General features: G+C 41.6%; 1 protein-coding gene across 2 annotated transcripts in view; it reads right to left on the bottom strand.

The window, feature by feature from the left end:
- Nucleotides 1-21,152, bottom strand: part of XPO7 (exportin 7) — an 81,220-nt gene that overhangs the window by 21,648 nt on the left and 38,420 nt on the right. For both annotated transcript variants that reach the window (XM_040346135.1, XM_040346136.1), the window contains exons 4-13: nt 19,479-19,645; nt 13,851-13,916; nt 10,511-10,615; nt 8,540-8,705; nt 7,963-8,036; nt 7,750-7,869; nt 7,420-7,566; nt 4,560-4,732; nt 1,980-2,173; nt 1,500-1,605 (exon numbers count right to left, since the gene is read on the bottom strand). In XM_040346135.1, coding sequence (XP_040202069.1) covers nt 1,500-1,605; nt 1,980-2,173; nt 4,560-4,732; nt 7,420-7,566; nt 7,750-7,869; nt 7,963-8,036; nt 8,540-8,705; nt 10,511-10,615; nt 13,851-13,916; nt 19,479-19,645 — 1,318 coding nt within the window. The remainder of the gene's footprint in view (nt 1-1,499; nt 1,606-1,979; nt 2,174-4,559; nt 4,733-7,419; nt 7,567-7,749; nt 7,870-7,962; nt 8,037-8,539; nt 8,706-10,510; nt 10,616-13,850; nt 13,917-19,478; nt 19,646-21,152) is intronic.

Below are 21,152 nucleotides of genomic sequence, written 5' to 3'. Positions count from 1 at the left end.
AGTTCTGATCAGTCAACTTAGGTGCTCTTAATCAAGGTCATCTGCTGATCTGAGAACTGTAGTGGGGGCTTTTAATGGCAACTATAATCACAGATAGTGTTACTCCGCATTCACGGTGTCTCAGACTTTGTGGTGTCTCGTAGCAGTGACACCTATGTTAAAAACAGTAGATAGGGTCTCCTCTAGCCCCTCCCACTTCACATTCCTCACGTCAGCTGACTTCTAGTCTCGGCCCCCCAACCAAGCCATGAACTGAATGGGCGGCTGCGGCTCCAGGAACAGCCCAGGATTTGGTGACCCCCTGGCAAATCATCATTTGACCCCCAGGTTGAGAACCACTGCTCTAGAGGGAGATGGGAAGTTGATATTTTTTTTTTTTTTAATGATAAGTTTACCTTTTGTAACATGTTGCACCCATGTTAAGGGTATAAAATTTTACAGAATTGCTGCCCCCCGCATTCCCATCGTTTAGACTGCTAGCGGGGGATGTTCACCCCCTACCCGCTGTCACAAAAACCACAACAGTATTCTGTGAATGTGAAAACTACAAGTACCAACAAACCAGTCAGTTTGTAGTTCAAGAACTACCAGGGTGAGATCTCTAGGTAGTTATTTGAGCTTCTGGACAGAGTGCAATTGCCTTCCCATATTGGAGGTACAGGCAGACAGCTACTGCAGGATCCTGGGTGCAATCGCTCCCAACAAAAAAAAAGAAACATTTTTTAACTGCAACAAAAAAAAAAATGTGCATTTAATTCTTCTTTTTTGTAAAGGTGAACTTATCCTTTAAAATGTACTTAAAGCGGAGTTCCGGCCACAATTTCACTTTTTAAATATAAATACCCCTGTAATACACAAGCTTAATGTATTCTAGTAAAGTTAGTCTGTAAACTAAGGTCCGTTTTGTTAGGTTGTTACAGCATTTAGACACTTTATAAAATAGAAATTGACTGGGGCCATCTTAAGTGTGGGCATCATGAAGCCAGACTGTATGACTTCCTGATTTCAGCCTTGCAGATCTCGCACATGCTCAGTGCTGCACAAGCAATGTAATAGTTTTCAGATCAGGTTTCAGCACCTGTACTGTGCAAGTCACATGATTCCCAGGAGTCTGTGCGATGAAGCTTAAGCACCTAGGTGCAGGAAGAGGGAAGATTAACTATTCTGCCTAGCAACAACACTTTGAAGGCATCTAAAAAAAAAAAAAAAAATTTTCTTAAAGGACTAATGACATTTTTTTAAAACTACTGATGTAATGTTATATTTATGGGTGGAACTCCACTTTAACCAACTCAGCCACACAATAAATTAATATTTCATTCTGAACCAGAAGCAGGCTTAATTAATGCAATAGTGTCACTTATGGGAGCTGAACTGAATTCAGGAACCATATATTCAATCATATCGCCAAGAATAAAATTGCATTCAATGTTTATATCTACTTTTACTCTGACTGTTAACTTCACAGCTATGCTTGCATCTTTTACAGCGATACCTACCGACATACGAGTTCTCCATCCATGGCATCTTGTTCATCAGTGCTGGCAAATGAGACTCTACCTCCAATCACTGCCCCAATGATATAAACCAGCCAAGTGAGGCGACCTGCAGAAGGAGTCAATAAATAAGAGGAAAAAAATAAAGTACTAACACAAAAGAGAAATGCTGGTACCACGTTTAAAACTTATAATCCATATAATGGGGGCTGGATTTCAATGGAACACAAAAAACAAAATCAGAAGACTTGGTCACTTTTCTAACTTCTTTTGCAGGCAGCAGATGGCTTACAATATTATGAGAACCAAGTGGCTGTAAAATACATTTTAATTGAGAATGTTGGCAGAGGCTAACATTTTATACAAGGGTGGTAAACTAGTTCAAGCCAAGATTGCAGGAACATGTTTACCAGCTGCCACAGATGATAGAATACTATGAGAAAGATCAACAAGTGTTTCTGGCCTCTACACTTAGATTCTCACCCTCCTGCACAGCCAGCTCCATGCTTGGAGCCGATCCACTTTGAAGAAGTTCCTGATAGGTCTGTGCTGATTGGTCAAACAGCTGTACCAAGAGTGCACATGTCTTGTCATATTCGCAGCGCCCAATGGTGGAGAGTTGATCCAGCTGTTGCTGCACCAATCCTGCATCATCAAGAGGATCTTCCAGGCCATCCCTGCAGAGATATCAGTTAGATGAAGGCTTTTTACCATAAAAACAAAACCCAAAATAGTGGCATATTACTCAAATACAAATGATGGCTCCAGTGCTACCTTTTTTCTGCCTAAAATATCTCAGGGAAACCGGGAACAATTTCACTGAAGGTCCCTCCCATAATTAAGTACATCCCACATACAAGGAAGCAAAAGCCAACATGGAGTTCAAGAATAGAAAACAGTGTTTATTCCAACAAACTGTACAGCACATTTAAAAGTGGCAATCCAAGGAAGTAGTCACCACTCCAAAACCTAAAATTACATATGCAGTTTGTTGTGCAGCCTGTTTACATAAACATAAGCTTCTGGTCCTACTGAACTGCAGGGTGCATTTTCACTTTTTCCTTACACAGAGTCCATGTGATAAAGCCACCCCAACAAGTTTTTCATAGGTCATGCGACTCAAAAAATGCAGTAAAAACGCAACACGTACATTTTCTATTTCAATGCATTGCAACGAGGAGGTGCGTTTTGCCAAATATGCATCATAAATGCAGCAAGCAGGATTTTTAATACCACTTCAAAAAGGTGCCGATAATGGCTGACAAATTCATGATATAAATTAAAAAGTCAAATACAATACAATTTATAAAAAAATTCGAGTTACAGCTACCCACACACAGTTTTGCTCAAAAGTTTGCATACCCTGGCAGAAATTGTGAAACTTTGGCATGAATATTGAAAATATCATGATCATGCCATATCACCGATCATGCCAAAAAAAGTCTTATTTAAGGATAGCAATCGCATGAAGCCATTTATTATCACATAGTTTATTAGACCCAAATGGACCCAATTACATACCTTGGAATATTTGACCTTGGTAGAGACACAGAGGGTGGCATACACAGGTTAAAAACCGCAATTAAAAAAAGTAATTTCCCACATTTGTGGCTTAAAAAAATAATAATCAATCACAATTTTGCCACTTTTACACGAAGGAGCTTTAAAGGCGTTTTAGCTCTAAAAATATCGCCTGCAAAGTGTCTCTTGTCACTCGCCTGAAAGCCTAAGTGCTTTTACACTGGAGTGGTGTGCTTGTGGGACATTAAAAGTCCTGAAAGCAGCATCTTTGGGGCGTTTTAGGAGTGGTGACACTGCTCCTAAAAATGCCGACCATTGGCATATTCAATGCTTTGGATATCTTTTTATATCTTTTTTAATCTTTGTAAAGTTTCGTTACTTTGTGACGCAGGTCTTTTGACTGTTCTTTTCTACCTCCTCATGGCTCAGTGTCTAGTCTGCTTAGTGCATTCATTTGAGAGCCAACAAGCTCATTGACTATTTATACACAGACAAAAATTGTCATTTAACCACTTGAGATCCGCGCTATAGACGAAATACGTCCGGAGCGCGGCTCTTTTTATAGCACTGATCGCTGTATAAATGTGAATGGCGCCAAATTTGTGTCAAAAGTGTCCGATACGTCCGCCGCAATATCCCAGTCCCAATAAAAATCGCAGATCGCCGCCATTACTAGTAAAAAAAAATCATAAAAAAAATCATAATTCTGTTCCCCATTTTGTAGGCGCTATAACTTTTGCGCAAACCAGTCGCTTATTGCGATTTTTTTTTTTTTTTTTTACAAAAATACGTCGAAAAATACGTATCGGCCTTAACTGAGAAAAAAAATAGTTTTTTAAAAAAAAAAATTGGGATATTTATTATAGCAACAAGTAAAAAAAAAATATTTTTTTTTTTAAATTGTTGCTCTTTTTTTGTTTATAGCGCAAAAAATAAAAACCGCAGAGGTGATCAAATACCACCAAAAGAAAGCTCTATTTGTGGGGAAAAAAGGACGCCAATTTTGTTTGGGAGCCACATCGCACGACCGCGCAATTGTCAGTTAAAGCGACGCAGTGCCGGACGCTGAGATTTCGCCTGGGAACGAAGGGGGTTTATGTGCCCAGTAAGCAAGTGGTTAAAAAGCCACAAATGTGGGAAATTAACCTTTAAATTGCCATTTTAACCTTTGTGTGCCACCTGTGTCTGTACCAAGGCCAAACATTCCAGGGTATGTAAACTTTAATCAGGGCCGTTTGGGTGATTTCGGTTATCATTATGATTAAAAAACGATTGCTATCCTTAAAAAAAGTTCACAATTTCTGCTGGGGTATGCAAACTTGAGCATGATTAATAATAAAAAATATAATATATATATATATATATATATATATATATATATATATATATATATATATATATATATATATATATATATATATATATATATATATATATATATATCTCAATCATAAATCTCCATATTCAGGCCTGAATTTTCGGTACACCACTAATGTATAATATATGTTATTTGGCTCCTACAACCAAAGCTCATCTTTTTACCTGAGGATTATGTGCACAGATTCCAAGCGGGATGTGACATAGGCTTTTGTAACCTCCGGAGTGTAGGTCTCCAAGAGATGCGGCTCCGTAGCCTTCACATAGGGCACAGATGCTGCAAGACGCTGCCACAGACTAAGGAGGTAATGTACTGAATTTGGTGCAAATTCCCAGTGCTGCAAGACACAAGGGACATACAAATAAATGGTTGATGCAAAATGCGAACTAATGACATGTCCATCAGATGTGTCAAGCAGTAGTTACATGCTGAAATGTCATAAAAACGAATAACCGTGTTGATGTTAGATGCATTATTTACCCTCTATTGCTGCAATGAGTGCTGGGGCGACATTAAAAGCTGATCTCCAGCTTCACTTTCACTTTAAACAATTTGCTTGGGTCAAGCATTTAAAGCGCTGCCCATTCACTCCAAGGCCGGGTACTAACGAGCAAACATGTACGATGAAACCGGTCCGTCGGACCGTTTTCACCGTACATGTCTGCCAGAGGGCTTCTGTACGATGGCTGTACCAACCATCGTACAGAAGTCCACGCGTAAACAATACGCGGGGCGTGTCCGCGTCGTCGCCGTGACGATGACGCGGCGACGTGGGCGGGCCTGCCATTTAAAGGCTTCCATGCATGCGTCGAAATCATTCGACGCCTGCGAGGGACGGCGGGCGCTCGGACATGTACGGTAGGTCTGTACTGCGGACGGTTTTAAAACACGTCCAGGAATATTTGTCTGCTGGGAAAAGGCCCGGCGGGAAAATGTTTGCTGGAATTCGGCCCGCTCGCGCCTACACACGACCGAACATGTATGCTGAAACTGGTCCGCGGACCAGTTTCAGCATACATGTTTGGTCGTGTGTACGGGGCCTAATAGGGCGTTTTGGGAGCGTCCCACAAGCGCACTGCCCCAGTGTGAAAAGACACACTGGAATGAATGGGAGGCGGTTTTCAGGCACTTAGAGACCATTTCTAGCGCTCAAGCGACAAAAAAAATAAAAAAATTATAATAAATTCACTACACAACAAAATTAAATAAAAAAAGTGCTCCACAAAAATATTTACACAGTATTACCTTAAAATTACATAAAAAAAAAAAACATATCACTCTAACGCATATATGAAGTACTAGTATCGTGCACTCTCAGAAATATAAACTACAAAGCGCAAATCACTCAAAAACGGTGCCCTTTGATAAAGTCACAGGGGTGTGACGAAACATGTCAGGGTCGGGCCTATGACGTCATTGTGACAAACAGGAAGTGCCACCAGAATCGCTGCTAGTAGGTGATGCTGAGATTTTGCCTCAAGATGACACTGTACCCAGATCTTGTGTAAGGCTTTTAAAATGGTGCACTGCTGTTTTGAGTGCAGTTTTGGGAGTATAAATTTTTATTAGCTACTTTTACTAAAGGGATTTGTGTTATAGGGCAACACTCTATATTAAAGGGGAAGGCACAGTTGGCCTCGTATTTGCAACAGGTCCACATGTTCAGGTGAGAGTGCATTATGAACGGTGGGGGGGGGCTGCTCACTTGTGAACTGGTATGCAAAGGACTAAGGAAAACGGTATTGTCACATTGTTCGGATAAGGCAATATTGAAACAATTTAACTGATGGACATTTTTGCATGATTTACACTCATTGATGTGGTGTCATGGACAGTAAGTGCTCTTTGTGGTTTATAATTATGTGAGTGTGCAAGATAATAGTACTTCATATTTTCAATCGCACGATAGGTTTTTATTTTATATCATTTTGTGGTAATACTTTAGAAGGATCCTATGGAGCACACTTATTTGTGTAGTGAACTTATTCTCATAGTCCGACACACCAAGACGCACAGTGGTGTTGCATTACACTATTTGCGTTTGTGTCATAAGGATGTGGGAGAAACATAACAGTGTGGGCAACAACAATGGACTGGAGGTTAATTTTCACTATATGCTCATCAGGTTAGCTCAGAATAATTCAACCCTCTATTTCCACATACAGTACAGCCTTGTTTTCCGGGTGTGAGAACAGACCTTCCTGTCTCTCAATCAAAACAAGATGGAGTCAGGCTGAGCAGCGCTCAGCCATTATTAGACAGCTTTGTATTATATCAATGAATACAAAGTTTCCTTTGATTGGCTGAGTCAGAGAGGCAATACCTTTCATTGGCAGTGTGTTTTCAGTCTTGGGCTACTTTCACACTGAGGCGCTTTGCAGGCGCTATAGCGCTAAAAATAGTGCCTGCAAAGCACCCTGAAAGAGCTTTGGCTTTCACACTAGAGCAGTGCGCTGGCAGGACGCTCAAAAAAGTCCTGTTAGCCGCATCTTTGAGGCACTGTAGGAGCGGTGTATACACCGCTCCTACAGTGCCCATTTAATATCAATGGGCAGCGGTGCCGAACAGCCGGCAAAGCACCGCTGCAGCGGCGGTTTGCGGGTGTGTTTATCCCCATTTTTGGCCGCTAGCGGGGGTTTAAAGTGCCCTGCTAGCGGTCGAATAGTGCCGTAAAGACGGTAAAGCGCCGCTAAAAATATTGTCTCTTTACCGCCCACGCCCCAGTGTGAAAGTAGCTGTAGAGTAGAGCTTTTGTCAGAAAGAACATTCTATTGAAAACATCTTAAAACAGGACATTTGGCTAACTGCACTAGTTGTCACTCGGACAATTAGTGAGGGGAAAATAGGAACACATACAGCAATAAGACATTCTCCCCTACGTTATCCAAAACTTTAAAAAAATAACCATCACACCAGGTCCAGTTTTAAGCAAAGTTCCAATACAAAATTCACATTTATACAAGTTTGCTGCTACCTACATATCCAACATAAGGCAGTGTTCATTTCTGCAGAATTCAGACCTACCTGCAGACTGGTGACAGTAAAGTTAGCAATAAGCCTGATGACCTCTGGGTAATTCTCCACTTTCACTAGCTCTCCCAGCTGGTAGTTACTCTTCAGTCGGGCTAGCAATCGGCAGAACTCATGGTAGTTATTGGGGTCAGCCAGGCTCTACAAGACAACAATCATCTTTCATGTCATTCTTAAAAGGTAAAAAAAAAAAAAAAAAGGATTCCAGTGTTCTGCAGAAGTTTCAAAATAGTCCTATACACAGCATGAGGAATGCGTCATAGTGGAGATAGATTACATAGCTTTGTGAAGTCTTCCACATTACAGGATCATTCATGCACTTACTTGGGGGTTTTCTAAGATCCTCTTCACCCCATCCACCAGGTGAGAGAGGAACTTGGCTCTTTCTGCGTTATTAAATAAGGAACGTCGCACAGATGCAATCTGTACCAGACAGGAGAGGACCTGAATAGAAAAAAAAGAGGTTGTATAATAGAAATTGTAGGACAAATGTGGCCACCACAGTCCCCTCACCCGATCCCACCAATTACTACTCACCAGTGGGGAGAAGTTGGGAGGAATGGAATGATACAGGTCAAAAAATAGCTGTAGTGTTGAAGAGTCCAGGAAGGCTGCAAAGGAAAAACAGAAATGATTTGTTAATGAATATTGTGGTTACCAGCCAAAGTCTCATATTAAACCATTCAACAAATCTTAACATACCTCACTCTAAAGTGGATTTTCCCTTTAAAAAAAAAAAAAAAAAAAAAAAAAAAAAAAAAGGGATAAAAAAATAAATAAAAAAAATAAGGAAATAATCCCTACTATTGGGCAGATGCGTGTAGGGTTATCCCTCTGTCTTCTGATGAGCAGCCGTTTCCTGATCACATTAGTCACTTTGAAGGCACTGGAGCATTAGAAGCGGCTTAACTCGGAAACAAACTGAAAGCAACAGGGTTTCCAAATCAACGCCATGTGATTTATTCAGCTCCAAACAATCCAGCAGCCCAGTAATTGTATACAGCCACCTTGGAGAAATCCGTCTCCTCAAGAATGAAACCACCAAGAAAAGTGGTGCCAATAACACGGCTGAAAGCAGAAAACCACTTTAATACACGTCTACTTTTTAACCCACCTGAGCGCCAACTTGTGGGAATCTGTACTGTACAAAGATCATCAGAAGACTCATCTGTGGAAGTGCCAATAAAGTCAAAGTTCAGACAATTGTGTGTAAGTTTGAGGAGCTGCATGAGCAGATCATGCTGAGACCCATCCGACAGAAGCAAGGATTTGCCAGATGCCTAAAAACAAAAGTGAAAAACATATTTACAGCTTTTAGGGCTCAGTTCACATATATGCAAATTGGAAGCATTTTGAACCAAACCGGCTTTCTATTAAGGCGGTTCAAATATCTGCAGTGCAGCGGCTGCGCGATTTCAGTGTGAATTTTAAGAGACCTGTGCGTTTGAGCACTATGGTGCGGTTCAGATGCAAATTCAAGGCTCGTTGCCTTCTACGGCAACTCTTCTGAATCGCACGTCATCAGTTTTGAACACGAATTGAGAAAAGAAACAATGGTGTGGGGGTCTCCCCCAAAATCCATCAGACCCTTTTCCGAGCATGCAGCCTGGCTAGCCAGGAAAAAGGGTGGGGATGTGATGGGCAAACCATATTAAGCCACATGCCCTCAACATGAGGGGGGCATGTGTGTATTTGTGCTTTGCCTTTATTTTTTTTAGGGCTATGCAAATTAACTTTTAATTAATCGATTAATCTTTAATTTTTTTGATCGATTAAAATTCTTTTGATTGGTACTCACCTCTCCGCCAGCTTCTGGGCCTTCAGGGAGTTCCGTCGGAGATCCAGTAATGTCACGGATACTGGCGGGACTTGCCGTGTCCATCTGAAGGGCTCCTTTGCTGTGCCTTCATATCTGCAAGCCAGCGAGACCTTACTATCTGCCACATGCAAGGGCTGTTACACTTCCCTCTATCACTCTTCCCTCTATCAACCTGGGATCCTACAGTCATCCACTGGGAGTTGTGATAGTTCCCTTCATGGGACATCTACATGCCGACGGACTGATGTTAACCCCTCCTCATCTGGAATCAGCAGTGGTATCGTTGTACACATTTTTATACCAGTATCATACTTAGCTACAGGTTTTTATGACTGCTTTTGGTATTACCATTTTTACAGTTTATGTAGCTACATCGATTTTATCTCCAGTGCAATATTTTGTTACCTACTTGAAGACTATAAAAGTTCTAATGCTATTCCCATGGAGTGCTGCCTTTGTGTGTTTTTTGTATCCTGCTATCCATTTTTCCAGTGGTTGGAAGCTGCACTGGGAATCAGCCTGCAAGGAGATCAGCTAAAAAGTAGTTGGATCTGTATGTGTTATAATCAATCGAAATTAGTCGTTTAATCGATTAAAAAAAAAAAACGATTAATCAATCAGAAAAATTTTGATCAGTAACAGCCCTATTTTTTTTTTTTATAAATGCACATTTTTAGCAGGAATAAAAAAAAAAATGTGCATCTTATTTTTTTTTTATAATTAGGAGCCTGTGAAGCATTGCACCCGCGATCAGCAGACCGCGGATGCAGTGTCAGGCTCTTGCAGACTGTTAGTGTAGCGGTCTGCCTGTACCCCATACAGGCAGGTAGTTACTAAATGACAGGAAGAGTTAATGAACTACTACAGCGCTCACCAGCACCCTGGTAGTTCACCGAGAACTACAAGCCATCAACCGCAGTAGTTGTAGTTCTTCAATAATAAAACAGGGGGTTGAGACCTGAATGGCCGCACTCCTTAAATTGTGACAGCGGGTGCAGAGACATAATCCCCTACCTACTGCCACTATAGGGTCTGCCAATTTAATACACCCTGAATACGGGAGTAACATGTTATAAAAGGTGAACTTATCTTTAAAGTTGAGCTTTAAAAACGTACAGTACACATTCATGAAAACAAAGTTTTAGACGTGGAGGCAGACAGTAAAGTTACAATACAAAATCAACACAGGAGGGATCAGAGGGCCTTGCTCGTTAGAGCTTACAATCTATGAGGGTCATGGAAAGAAATGCAAAAATGGTGCCTCACCTGTTTGAGCAGATTACAGGACAGGGTGAAGATATCAAACAGTGAAGAGTCTCGAAAGGATGAGGCAATTTTCCGGTGTTTGGTCAGAGGGTGGGTGGCATCTGCCTATAAAAAGAAATCATAAACCCCTCATCTGTTAATTATAGGACTATGATGGCATGCTGCCAGCACCTCAAAAATCCACTTAGATCTGTCACACAAAGCTGCAGCAAGCCTTTCCACCGTAGGTTTCCCTTTCTGAATAAAGACTTATGCTGGCCATACACTATACGAAAAATTGGGCGAAAATCGGTCGTTCAGACAGTTCGTTCGTTTTTCGAACAGTTAATGGGCACAAAATCGATAATCGTTTGGACGTTTTTGAGCCGAAAAAATTAAGGACAAGTTTGGAAATTTTCTGCCGAACGAACGATAAATCGGAAGGTTAATGTGTTCTGCAGTAGGCATATGAAAAAAAAAAACGAACCAATTTTTTTTATTATTTATTTATGTCCACTGAACGATTTATCGTTCATTACATGATGGCACTATCGCTTGCGCTCACGACCGAACTTTTGTTTTCCGAACGTTCGGACAATTTTTCGTGGAGTGTATGGCCAGCTTTAGGCTCCGTTCACATTTAGGCATTGCCATTTTACAATTTTTATTTTTTTTGGGGCGTTTTTGTACAGGTTTTTTCAAGGTTAACCACTTAAGCCGGAGGACCATTATACAGCTAAAAGGACAAGGCCACTTTTTTGCGATTTGGCACTGCGTCGCTTTAACTGACAATTGCGTGGTTGTGCGACGTGGCTCCCAAACAAAATTGGGGTCCTTTTTTTCCCACAAATAGAGCTTTCTTTTGATCACCTCTTCGGTTTTTATTTTTTGCGCTATAAACAAAAATAGAGCAACAATTTTGAAAAAAAAAAAAAAAAAAACTATATTTTTTTCTTTTTGCTATAATAAATATCCCCAAAAAAGATAAAGCATTTTTTTCCCCCTCAGTTTCGGCCGATACCCATTTTTCTACATATTTTTGGTAAAAAAAAAAAAAAAAAATTCCTCAGTTTAGGCCGATACGTGTTCTACATATTTTTGGTAAAAAAAAAAAAAAAAATTAGCAATAAGCGTTTGATTGGTTTACACCAAAAATTATAGTGTCTACCAAATAGGGGATCATTTTATTGCATTTTTATTACATTTTTTTTTCTAGCAATGGCGGCGAACAGCAATTTTTATCGTGACTGCGACATAATGGTGGTCACATCGGACACTTTTGACACCATTGTCATTTTTACAGCAAACTGCTATACAAATTGCACTGGTTACTGTAAAAATGACACTGGCAGTGAAGGGGTTAACCAGGAGGGGCGCTGTAGGGGTTAAGTGTGCCCTAAGGCAGCGATTCTTACTGGGGGGAGCGCGTGTGACGTCACTGATCGTCATTCCCTATGACAAGGAACAGATGATCAGTGACAGGCTCACTAGGAAGCACGGGGGAGAGGTTTGTTTAAACTTACCTCTCCCCGTTCTTCCTCTCTGTGACCCGATCGCGGGAGACTGGCGTCGATCGGGTCCGCTGTTCCTGCGGGGACGGTCATGGAGAAGAGGACCGGGTCGCTGTATACAGTGCTCCCAAACCGACCCCAAGATGCTGCTTGCAGGACTTTTTCCAATATCCCGCAAGCCCGGGTGTAAAAGCACCCATTGCAATCAATGGGAGGCAGTCTTCAGGTGCTTTACAGGCACCATTTCTCACGCTAAAACACCTGAAAACTGCCTCAGTGTGAAAGGGGTCTAAACATCCTTTGTGCATGAGGCCTAAAACAGGGCCAATATGGGAAAACAGAATTCCTGTGTTCTATTTAGGGACGATGCGCAACACTGTTGACTTACAGTATACATGCGCGAAAAGGCTGTTTGCAAAAGTCAATGTTCTGTGTGCCAAAAAACAGTCCTATAGGTGCTGAACGCACTAAAGGTCAAGGAAAGACGAAACAAGGAGCTAAATTCTGCAAAGCACTATCATCGAATGCTTTACAGGAGCAATCCTGCAGTTATGCCTAACAATGTGTAAAATGGTAACTTTCTGGCCTTTTTCTCACCAGAAACTGAGCTTTTTTTTTTACCAAGTCTAACTTTGCGATAAACCTACAGAACATTTCCCCATATTTATTTTATTACCAGTTTTAATCAGGGCACTTTCACACGATATGCGTTGGGCAGCTTTACTCAAAGCAAAGAAATGGCAATTTCCCTTAAACCCTATTGGTTTGGTTCACATGCCCTGAAAAAAAAGCAGGACAGGTTGCATTTGTACATTTGAAGCAGTACACAGCATCACAATGCAGGGGGATGCATAGAGCTGAATGAAAGGTGATTTTGTAACATCACACAACACTCATCAGCAGCCATGCATTGTGGGAAGCATAACTAGGGCCCACTGGTGTTAATGTACCCTTATGCCGCGTACACACGACGAGAAAAATGCAATTTTTTTAATTGGTCATGAAAAACGGTCATGTGTATTGCTCCGATAAAAATTTAGAACCTGCTCTATTTTTTCACGTCGTGAAAAACCGTCGTGTGTACGCTTTAACGAGGGAAAAAAACGTGAATGCTCAAAAGCAAGTAATTAGACGGGAGTGCTCGTTCTGGTAAAACTAGCGTTTGTAATGGAGATGGCACATTCGTCACGCTGTAACAGACTGAAAAGCACAAAGACTGAAAAGCGTGAATCGTCTCTCAAACTTTTACTAACATGCGGTAACACAAAATCAGTAAGGATGAGCGCCAGCGTGTTCGCATAGTACACGTGCAGAGCCCGCCAGGAAATCTGCACGGCGCTGCGCTAATCACAGCCAGGGAGACATTCCCGATGTCTGCAGCCGAGCATCGGGACAATGTCTCCCTGGCTGCGATTAACGCAGCACCGTGCAGACTTCTTGGCGGGCTCTGCACGTGTACTATGCGAACACGCCAGAGCTCATCCTTAGAAATCAGCAAAAGCAGCTCAAAGGGTGGCGCCATTCGAATGGAACTTCCCCTTTATAGTGCCGTTGTACGTGTTGTTGGTCACCGCGCTTTGCTCAAGCATTTTATTTTTCACGAACGTGTGTATGCAAGGCTGGTTTGAGAGGAATTACATAGAGAAAAACTTTTTTTTTCCATGACGAACGGTCGCGTGTACACGGCATTAGAACTCAAAATTCCTTACAGTGACAAAAACAGCATCGCCTAATATTGAACTGGAAATTTTTTTTAAAAAAAATCAGAGCGATTAGGAGGTATTCCTTTCACAAACACCACATATCCTGGTATGCAAATTCTGGCACATATTCAGGAAGGTGTCACTTACCTGGTTAATCTCATTGGTTAGCTGGGATAGAGTACTGACTCCAATGACGCAATAGTCCACACTGTCCTGTAGAATGCAAATAAATGCTGGTTATTGCACAAGTCAAAATGAAGAGCAGAAGGCAAGCATTGGGTTACATTGCCCAGTTATTTGTCTTGTTCTCATGCTTGATAAAAAATAAATAAGGCAGTAGGGACAGACAAATTTAAAAACATTAAATAGCATATCCTAAAATTATAGAACAGAACTTCAGAAAGATAATCAAATGCTACACAGTTTATGGCAACATAATAAAAACTGCAAACTAATGGGCATTCACGAAAACAACTTGATGTTTTGGACCCTGTGTAAATGAATACGCTGACCACTACTGTTTTACTGCATAATAAAAGCTGTAATTTCCATGAATTACCCAAAATCAGTATTGTCCAAAATTGACCACACCACTGATAGTTCTTTCAAGCTGAATAAATAAATAAATAAAAATAAAAAAGGATTCCTCTATATACTCTACAGGGCCACCCACTAAGTGAATTTCAGCCAGTTCCTCAGGACAGTGTAAGGCCAACTCAAAGGAGACGTACAGCCAAAGCTCGTTGACCGACAGTCACCACTCACTGCTCGGGGAGCTCTGAGAAATCGTGGTGTTAAATCTCTCAGGTCTCTCATGGAGCCAGTGGGGTACAGATGAAGCATTGGACTGATGCTGCAGCCACCAAGGTAAGTATGATTGGGGAAGACACCCTAAAATATACTTCTCTTTTAAGTGAAGATAAATAAACCATTATGTCATTGATTGAATGTAGATACAATTATATAAATAGGTCAGCTCCTTTTTTTTTTTTTAAACAGGCCTCTGCGGCAACAAAAAGCCGATCCCATGAACTCAACTAATGGATGTTCATCTACGATCATTGTCAAATTCAGGAACCAGTTGGCCCCAAAACAGAAGCCAGCATGAATGTACAACTTTTAATAAGAATGGGAGGAGATGCAAGCTGTCATTTTTTTATGCAGACGTAAACGAACACTGCACATTACCCTGAACACACCATCCCCACCGTGAAACATGGTGGTGGCTACATCATGTTGTGGGGATGCTTTTCTTCAGCCAGGACAGGGAAGCTGGTCAGAAGGAAGATGGATGGAGCCAAATACAGGGCAATCTTAGAAGAAAACCTGTTACAGTCTGCAAAAGACTTGACTGGGGCGGAGGTTCACCTTCTAGCAGGACAACGACCCTAAACATACAGAGCTACAATGGAATGGCTGAGATCAAAGAATATTCATGTGCTAGAATGGTCCAGTCATAGTCCAGACCTAGATTCGAATGATAATCTGTGGCAAGACTTAAAAATTGCTGTTCAGATACGCTCTCCATCCAATCTGACAGAGCTTGCGCTAATTTCCAAAGAAGAATGGGCAAACATGGCACTCTGTAGATGTGCAAAGCTGGTAGAGACATCAAAAAGACTGGCAGCTGTAGTTGCAGCAAGAGGTGGTTCTACTCAGGGGGTCTGAATACAAATGCATGGCATATTTTCAGATATTTGTAAAACATGTTAAAAACCAGTTATCATTTTCCCTCTACTTCACAATTAGGTGCCACTTTGTGTTGGTCCATTACATAAAATCCATTAAAGTTTTTGGTTGTAACATGACAAAATGTGGAAAATTTCAAGGGGCATGAATACTTTTTGAAGGCACTGTACATAGCAACTTATTGTAGCTAAATAGAGTTTTCTTTTATTAAATTGAGACAGAAAAAAAAGAATATGGCGGATCTGAGGTTTCATATAACAGGGTGAGTGCAGACAAACAAAAGAGAACCTGACAGCACTGACAATACAGAGCTGTGGGGAGGATTAGAAGAGATTAGAGGAAATAATCTGGTCCAGTGGTCCTACACTAGAATGCATTACAGTCATTATGGTAAACAAGAAAATGAAGCATTACAGGGCCACAAAGAATGTCTGTCAGATAGTAGATTTGTTGTACAGCTGTTTTACTAATAAGTGCTCACTGATCAGCAATTGCACAGAAGCTTGCTTTATGTCGTCGGGTATCACACTATAGAAGAGAATTTGATCATTCAGGAAAGGCCAGGTGATTCTTTGATCTGACGTACACTGCCACTGGACAACAGTGTATATTCAATTAAGTCTCAATAGAAAAATCTCACAGATTTTCCAACATGTATGCTCCATGTTCTGACAGTCGGCTTTAACCCCTTTGCACCGCAAACTGAAGATTAAAATGGAGACAAGGCCCCACTGTGAAAAATTGCCCAATTTGGTGAACTTTGTGGTTAACACAGAGCCAGCATGCTGAGAGGCAAGTGTGCCATAATGTGCAGGTTATGCCACCGAGCAGACTTAACCATTCCTTTGGGTTATGCAGAGGGAAGGTTAGCCAACCACCAATCAGCATTGTTCCTAATCATCATGCAAGCCATAAAATGGTGATCACATGGCTTTGTTTACAAACAGCTAAGCCTGTCACTGACAGCTGCTCTGTATTCCTGTGTACATTCACTGTGCACATAGAAAAAAAACCCTTTTCTAGGTGCAGTGACTCAAATATGCATTACATTTCTCAACCAAATTGTCGCCCTAGAATTAAAAAAAAAAAAATAATCTGTGCATGGTATTAAAATATTGTATCAAGTAAAAGCCTTAGGTCCAGTTCACATATAACGCAGTAACTAGCAGTTTTCCCACACTGGAAGTATGCCAGTCACCGCTAGGACACACTGAAAACAATTGTTTTCTATGTGTCCTATTCACACTGCAATCCAGCCTTGGAGCTGTGCTGCAGTGATCCGTATTAAAATGCAGACGTGCTTCATTTTATCGCAGTGTACAGAACAGAATCACATGTCACGGTATAGAGGAGCAGTGCACTGCAAATAAAGTGGAGGAAAAAAAAAATGATGAGCTGAAACACACATCACAATGGCCCTTACGGCTGGCTCACTGCAGCAAGAATGGACAGCTGCTGAACACTAAACTACTGCGGTTTAGTGTGCGCGGCAGCTGCTGGGGCAGCGTGAACGGGCCCCCTTACATGATCATGCAAGAAGAAAATGATTTCAGTAGGAAAACAATCATGGAGGTATTGTCAAGTCAACCAACGCTGCTGAATTTGATCTTGGCACCCAGGCATTAATGTACTCTGGTCATAAAAAAGTTAAGCTGGCCATGCATGTTAAAATGTGATTGTTGTCTATACAGCAAAAGAGAGATTGTACAATGTAGTGTAATGCCTAGTAAACACGATCAGACAAAAAAAAAAAAAAAAAAAGTCGTCAGATATTCTCATGTGTACGAGGCTTAAAGGGGTTGTAAATGTACATTTTTTTTCCTAAATAGCTTCCTTTACCTCGGTGCAGTCCCCCTTCACTTATCTCATCCTTCCATTTTGCTTTTAAATGTCTTTATTTCTTCTGAGAAATCCTCACTTCCTGTTCTTCTGTCTGTAACTCCACATAGTAATGTGAGGCTTTCTCCCTGGTGTGGAGTGTCGTGCTCTCCCCCTCCCTTGGGCTACAGGAGAGTCAGGACGCTCTCTACGTTGCAGATAGAGAAAGGAGCCGCGTGTTAGTGGGTGTCCTGACTCGCCTGTAGTCCAAGGGAGGGGGCGAGCACGACACTCCACACCAGGGGAAAAGCCTTGCATAACAGGAAGTGAGGATTTCTCAGAAGACAGACATTAAAAAGCAAAATGGAAGGATGAGGTAAGTGAAGGAGGACTGCACTGAGGTAAAGGAAGCTATTTAGGAAGAAAAAGAAATTGTACCTTTACAACCCCTTTAAGGGTCTGCTTGATAAGATACAAAATGGATTGTTTAGATGGACCCTAACAAACAGTTTGGATAAATCTAAAGAAGACACAAGTAACTTGGCCTCTTGCTGCCATCCGTCTATGGTAAAATTATCCAAAGACTGCATAGGATTTACAGTATTTAGACTGTACAATATCTACACCTTACACAAGCAGGCTCCGCTTTCTACTTTGTATGAGTAGTAATTGCAGTAAATAAAATGACATTTCCTGATATAAAGATGGCCACTAGACTGAGCATTTAAAAATTCATATATGAAATACTACAATTCTAATATGGAACAGCAAGCGAGTAAACAATGGTTAAAAAATAAAAAATCATTTTCACAAAATGTGTACAGGTGCATCTCCAAAGTTTAATATCCAAAAATGTATTTCAGTAATCAATTTCAAAAAGTGAAACTCATATTATGAAGATCCATCACACAGATATATTTCTTCTTTTAATTGTGATGATTATGGCTTACAGCAAGTGAAAATCCCAAATTCAGTATCTCAGAAGATAGAGTTAGGTACCTGGTAACTCTTTTTCTAAGAAGTCTTCCAGGGCAGCATCCGGGCAAACTAGTGCTGCCCTGGAAGACGATTAGAGAAAATTAGATTACATAAGACCGATAAAAAATAAAAATAAAGGATTTTTAATACAGAAATGTTGGCTTACTGAAAAGTAGGGACAAACTTTGTTAGAGTCGAACATGAGTTTGATTTGAACATTGGCTGTTCGCCCAACAGTGTGGGGTGTTCGCGGCAAATTCGAAAAGCCGCGGGACGCCCTTTAAAAGTCTATAGGAGAAATATACAGTGCCAATTTTAAAGGTTAATATGCAAGTTATTGTCATAAAAAGTGTTTGGGGACCTAGGTCCTGCCCCTGGGGACATGCATCAATGCAAAAAAAAAAAAAAAAAAAAAAACACACACACGCCCGTTTTTTCGGGAGCAGTGATTTTAATAATGCTTAAAATGAAAATAATAAAAGTGAAATATTCCTTTAAAATGTCATACCTAGGGGGTGTCTATAGTCTGTAAAGTTACAAATGTTTCCCGTACTTAGAAATGTCCCTGGACAAATTGACATTTCTAAAAAGGAAATAAATAAATAAAAGTAATTGAAAAAAATAAAAATAAAGAGACAGCATGGGTTCCCCCCCTTAGTCCACCACCAGGCCCTTTGGGTCTGGTATGAATATTAAGGGGAACCCCGAACCAAAAAATGCACAATATAAGGGGGGAACCCTGTGCCTTTATTTTTTTAAATGGCGTGGGGTTCCCCTCAAAAATCCATACCAGACCCTTATCTGAGCACGCAACCCGGCAGGAAAAGAGGGGGGGGAACAAGAGCGCATTTCATTGATACACGTCCCCTGCATCTGTATGGAAGTGGTTTTAAAATTATTAATCAGCTGCTGCACATGCAGGGCTCTGAGGAGAATGGCAAGTCCTGAATCCCTTCAGATGCGATTTCCATTTGGAAGCATCACGCCAAAAATTACATTTTTGTTACAGGGGATGCCAAAAATTTGACTTGTATCTTAGTGCAGACTTCTGGGAAAAATCAGTAATCAAACAAGCAGGGAATGACATCAGAAGGCGCTCTGTACACCATCTGGGTTCAGAACGCCTTGAGGTAGCCATATTGCATTTTACAGAAAATGACAGCGTGCAGATTGAAAAAGAAAGATCATTTTTAATAACACTCAATTGAAACATGACTTGAGTCGCAATTGTATGCACTATGAAAGTGGAGTTACCCTTTAAGCTATATAATTTACCAAGTACAAACTCACCTGTAGAAAACGTGTGACATCCACAATGACGCTACGGAACACATACTCGTCCTTCTGACAGTCAAACCAGCCAAGTTTGGTGATGCGAGCATATAGCTGGATTAGCGCTTGCGTGACAAACGAAGCAAGTTTGGGGCGTGTAGCCAGGTAGTTAAGCACATAATTTCCTGAAAAGAAGGAACAGACAGAATTAGGAGCTCAATCTATAAGCTACTATCAAGGTTGCGGTTCACCTTTCTGGTAATGGGATCTACCCAACAAAAAATGTATAGGTCTTGGGCTGCCAGCTGAGGAAGTCTGCCTGCCAATTGTTTTGCCTAGACTATACATGGTTGACAAGGCATCTGATCTATGCAGGGGGAAATAACTTTAGGAACAGTTACATTTCTCCTAAGGGGATTTTGTTCAGTCAGACATGGCTTGAGAAGCAAGCCAACCAGTATCTGATGAATAGCAGGACTTTTCAGCAAGAACACAGCTTTAGAAAAGGCTTCCAATCACATGTTAGTTGTAAAGTAAAGACTTAGCTACTGCAAGTGTAAGCGCCCCATTGAGGTGGGACACTGCCAAATCCACAGTAAGAAAAATAAATAAAAATTCTGCACAAAACTCGAAGGCTGGTAAATCTTTCAGAGGGGAGCAAACACATGGAGAGGATATTTCCAACTCCCATAAAGAATAAAAAAATGTGGGAAAATCAGGTGCAACAGAAAAAGGTTTTAAAACTTTTCAAGACTGGAAATGGCACTGGTAGAAGCAACAGGCTGATGGCTTTCAAGCCGGTTCACACAGTGGCAACATGACTTTGTGCGCGACTTTGACACGACTCGAGTGTGAACCACAGCGCGACTTGCAACACGACTTGAAGTCGCCTCCAGGACAGGGGACTTTGCCAGTGGCTTATCATGAGGGGGAACTCCATGCCAAATTTTAAATAAAAAAAGGGCATGGGTTCCACCTCCAAGAGCATACCAGGCCCTTAGGTCTGGTGTGGATTTTAAAAGGAACCCCCCACGCAGTTTTTTCGGCGTGGGGGGGGGGGTTTCTTTTAAAATCCACACCAGACTCTTATCCGAGCACGCAGCCCAGCCGGTCAGAAAAAGGGGGTGGGAGCAAGCGCCCCCCCCTCCCTGAACCGTACCAGGCCGCATGCCCTCAACATGGTGGGGGGGGGTAGGTGCTTTGGGGCACCCAGCGGCGCTGCCGATTTTTAAAGTAATTTATTAGGCAGCTCCGGGGGTCTTTCGACTTCTCTGCCTCTCCGGTGCCTTCTGCCGGGCTCCTCCGCCATCTTCTTCCAGCTCTTTTACTAGCGGCAGCCTAGTCTTGTGTCATCTTCTTCCGATGTTCACTCGACGATCTCTCCCGCTGTAATGCCGTGTGCGCAACGATTTATATAGGCATGGGGCGTGATCACCGGGTGATGTGACCCCGCCCCATATGAAGTCACAGTCCCGGGGCAGAATGGGACTGTGACGTCATAAGGGGCAGGGTCACCGGGTGACATCACCCAGTGACCACGCCCCATGCCTATATAAAAACGTTGCGCACCGCGCACACGGCATATAAGCGGGAGAGATGGTCGAGTCAACATCTGAAGAGAAGACGCCGCAGAAGATCGGGCCGCCACTAGTAAAAAGATCTGGAACATGATAGCGAAGGAGCCCGGCAGAA

Source organism: Rana temporaria, chromosome 3, assembly GCF_905171775.1.
Source record: "Rana temporaria chromosome 3, aRanTem1.1, whole genome shotgun sequence".
Classification (NCBI taxonomy): domain Eukaryota; kingdom Metazoa; phylum Chordata; class Amphibia; order Anura; family Ranidae; genus Rana; species Rana temporaria.
This window is presented reverse-complemented; position numbering and strand designations above follow the sequence as displayed.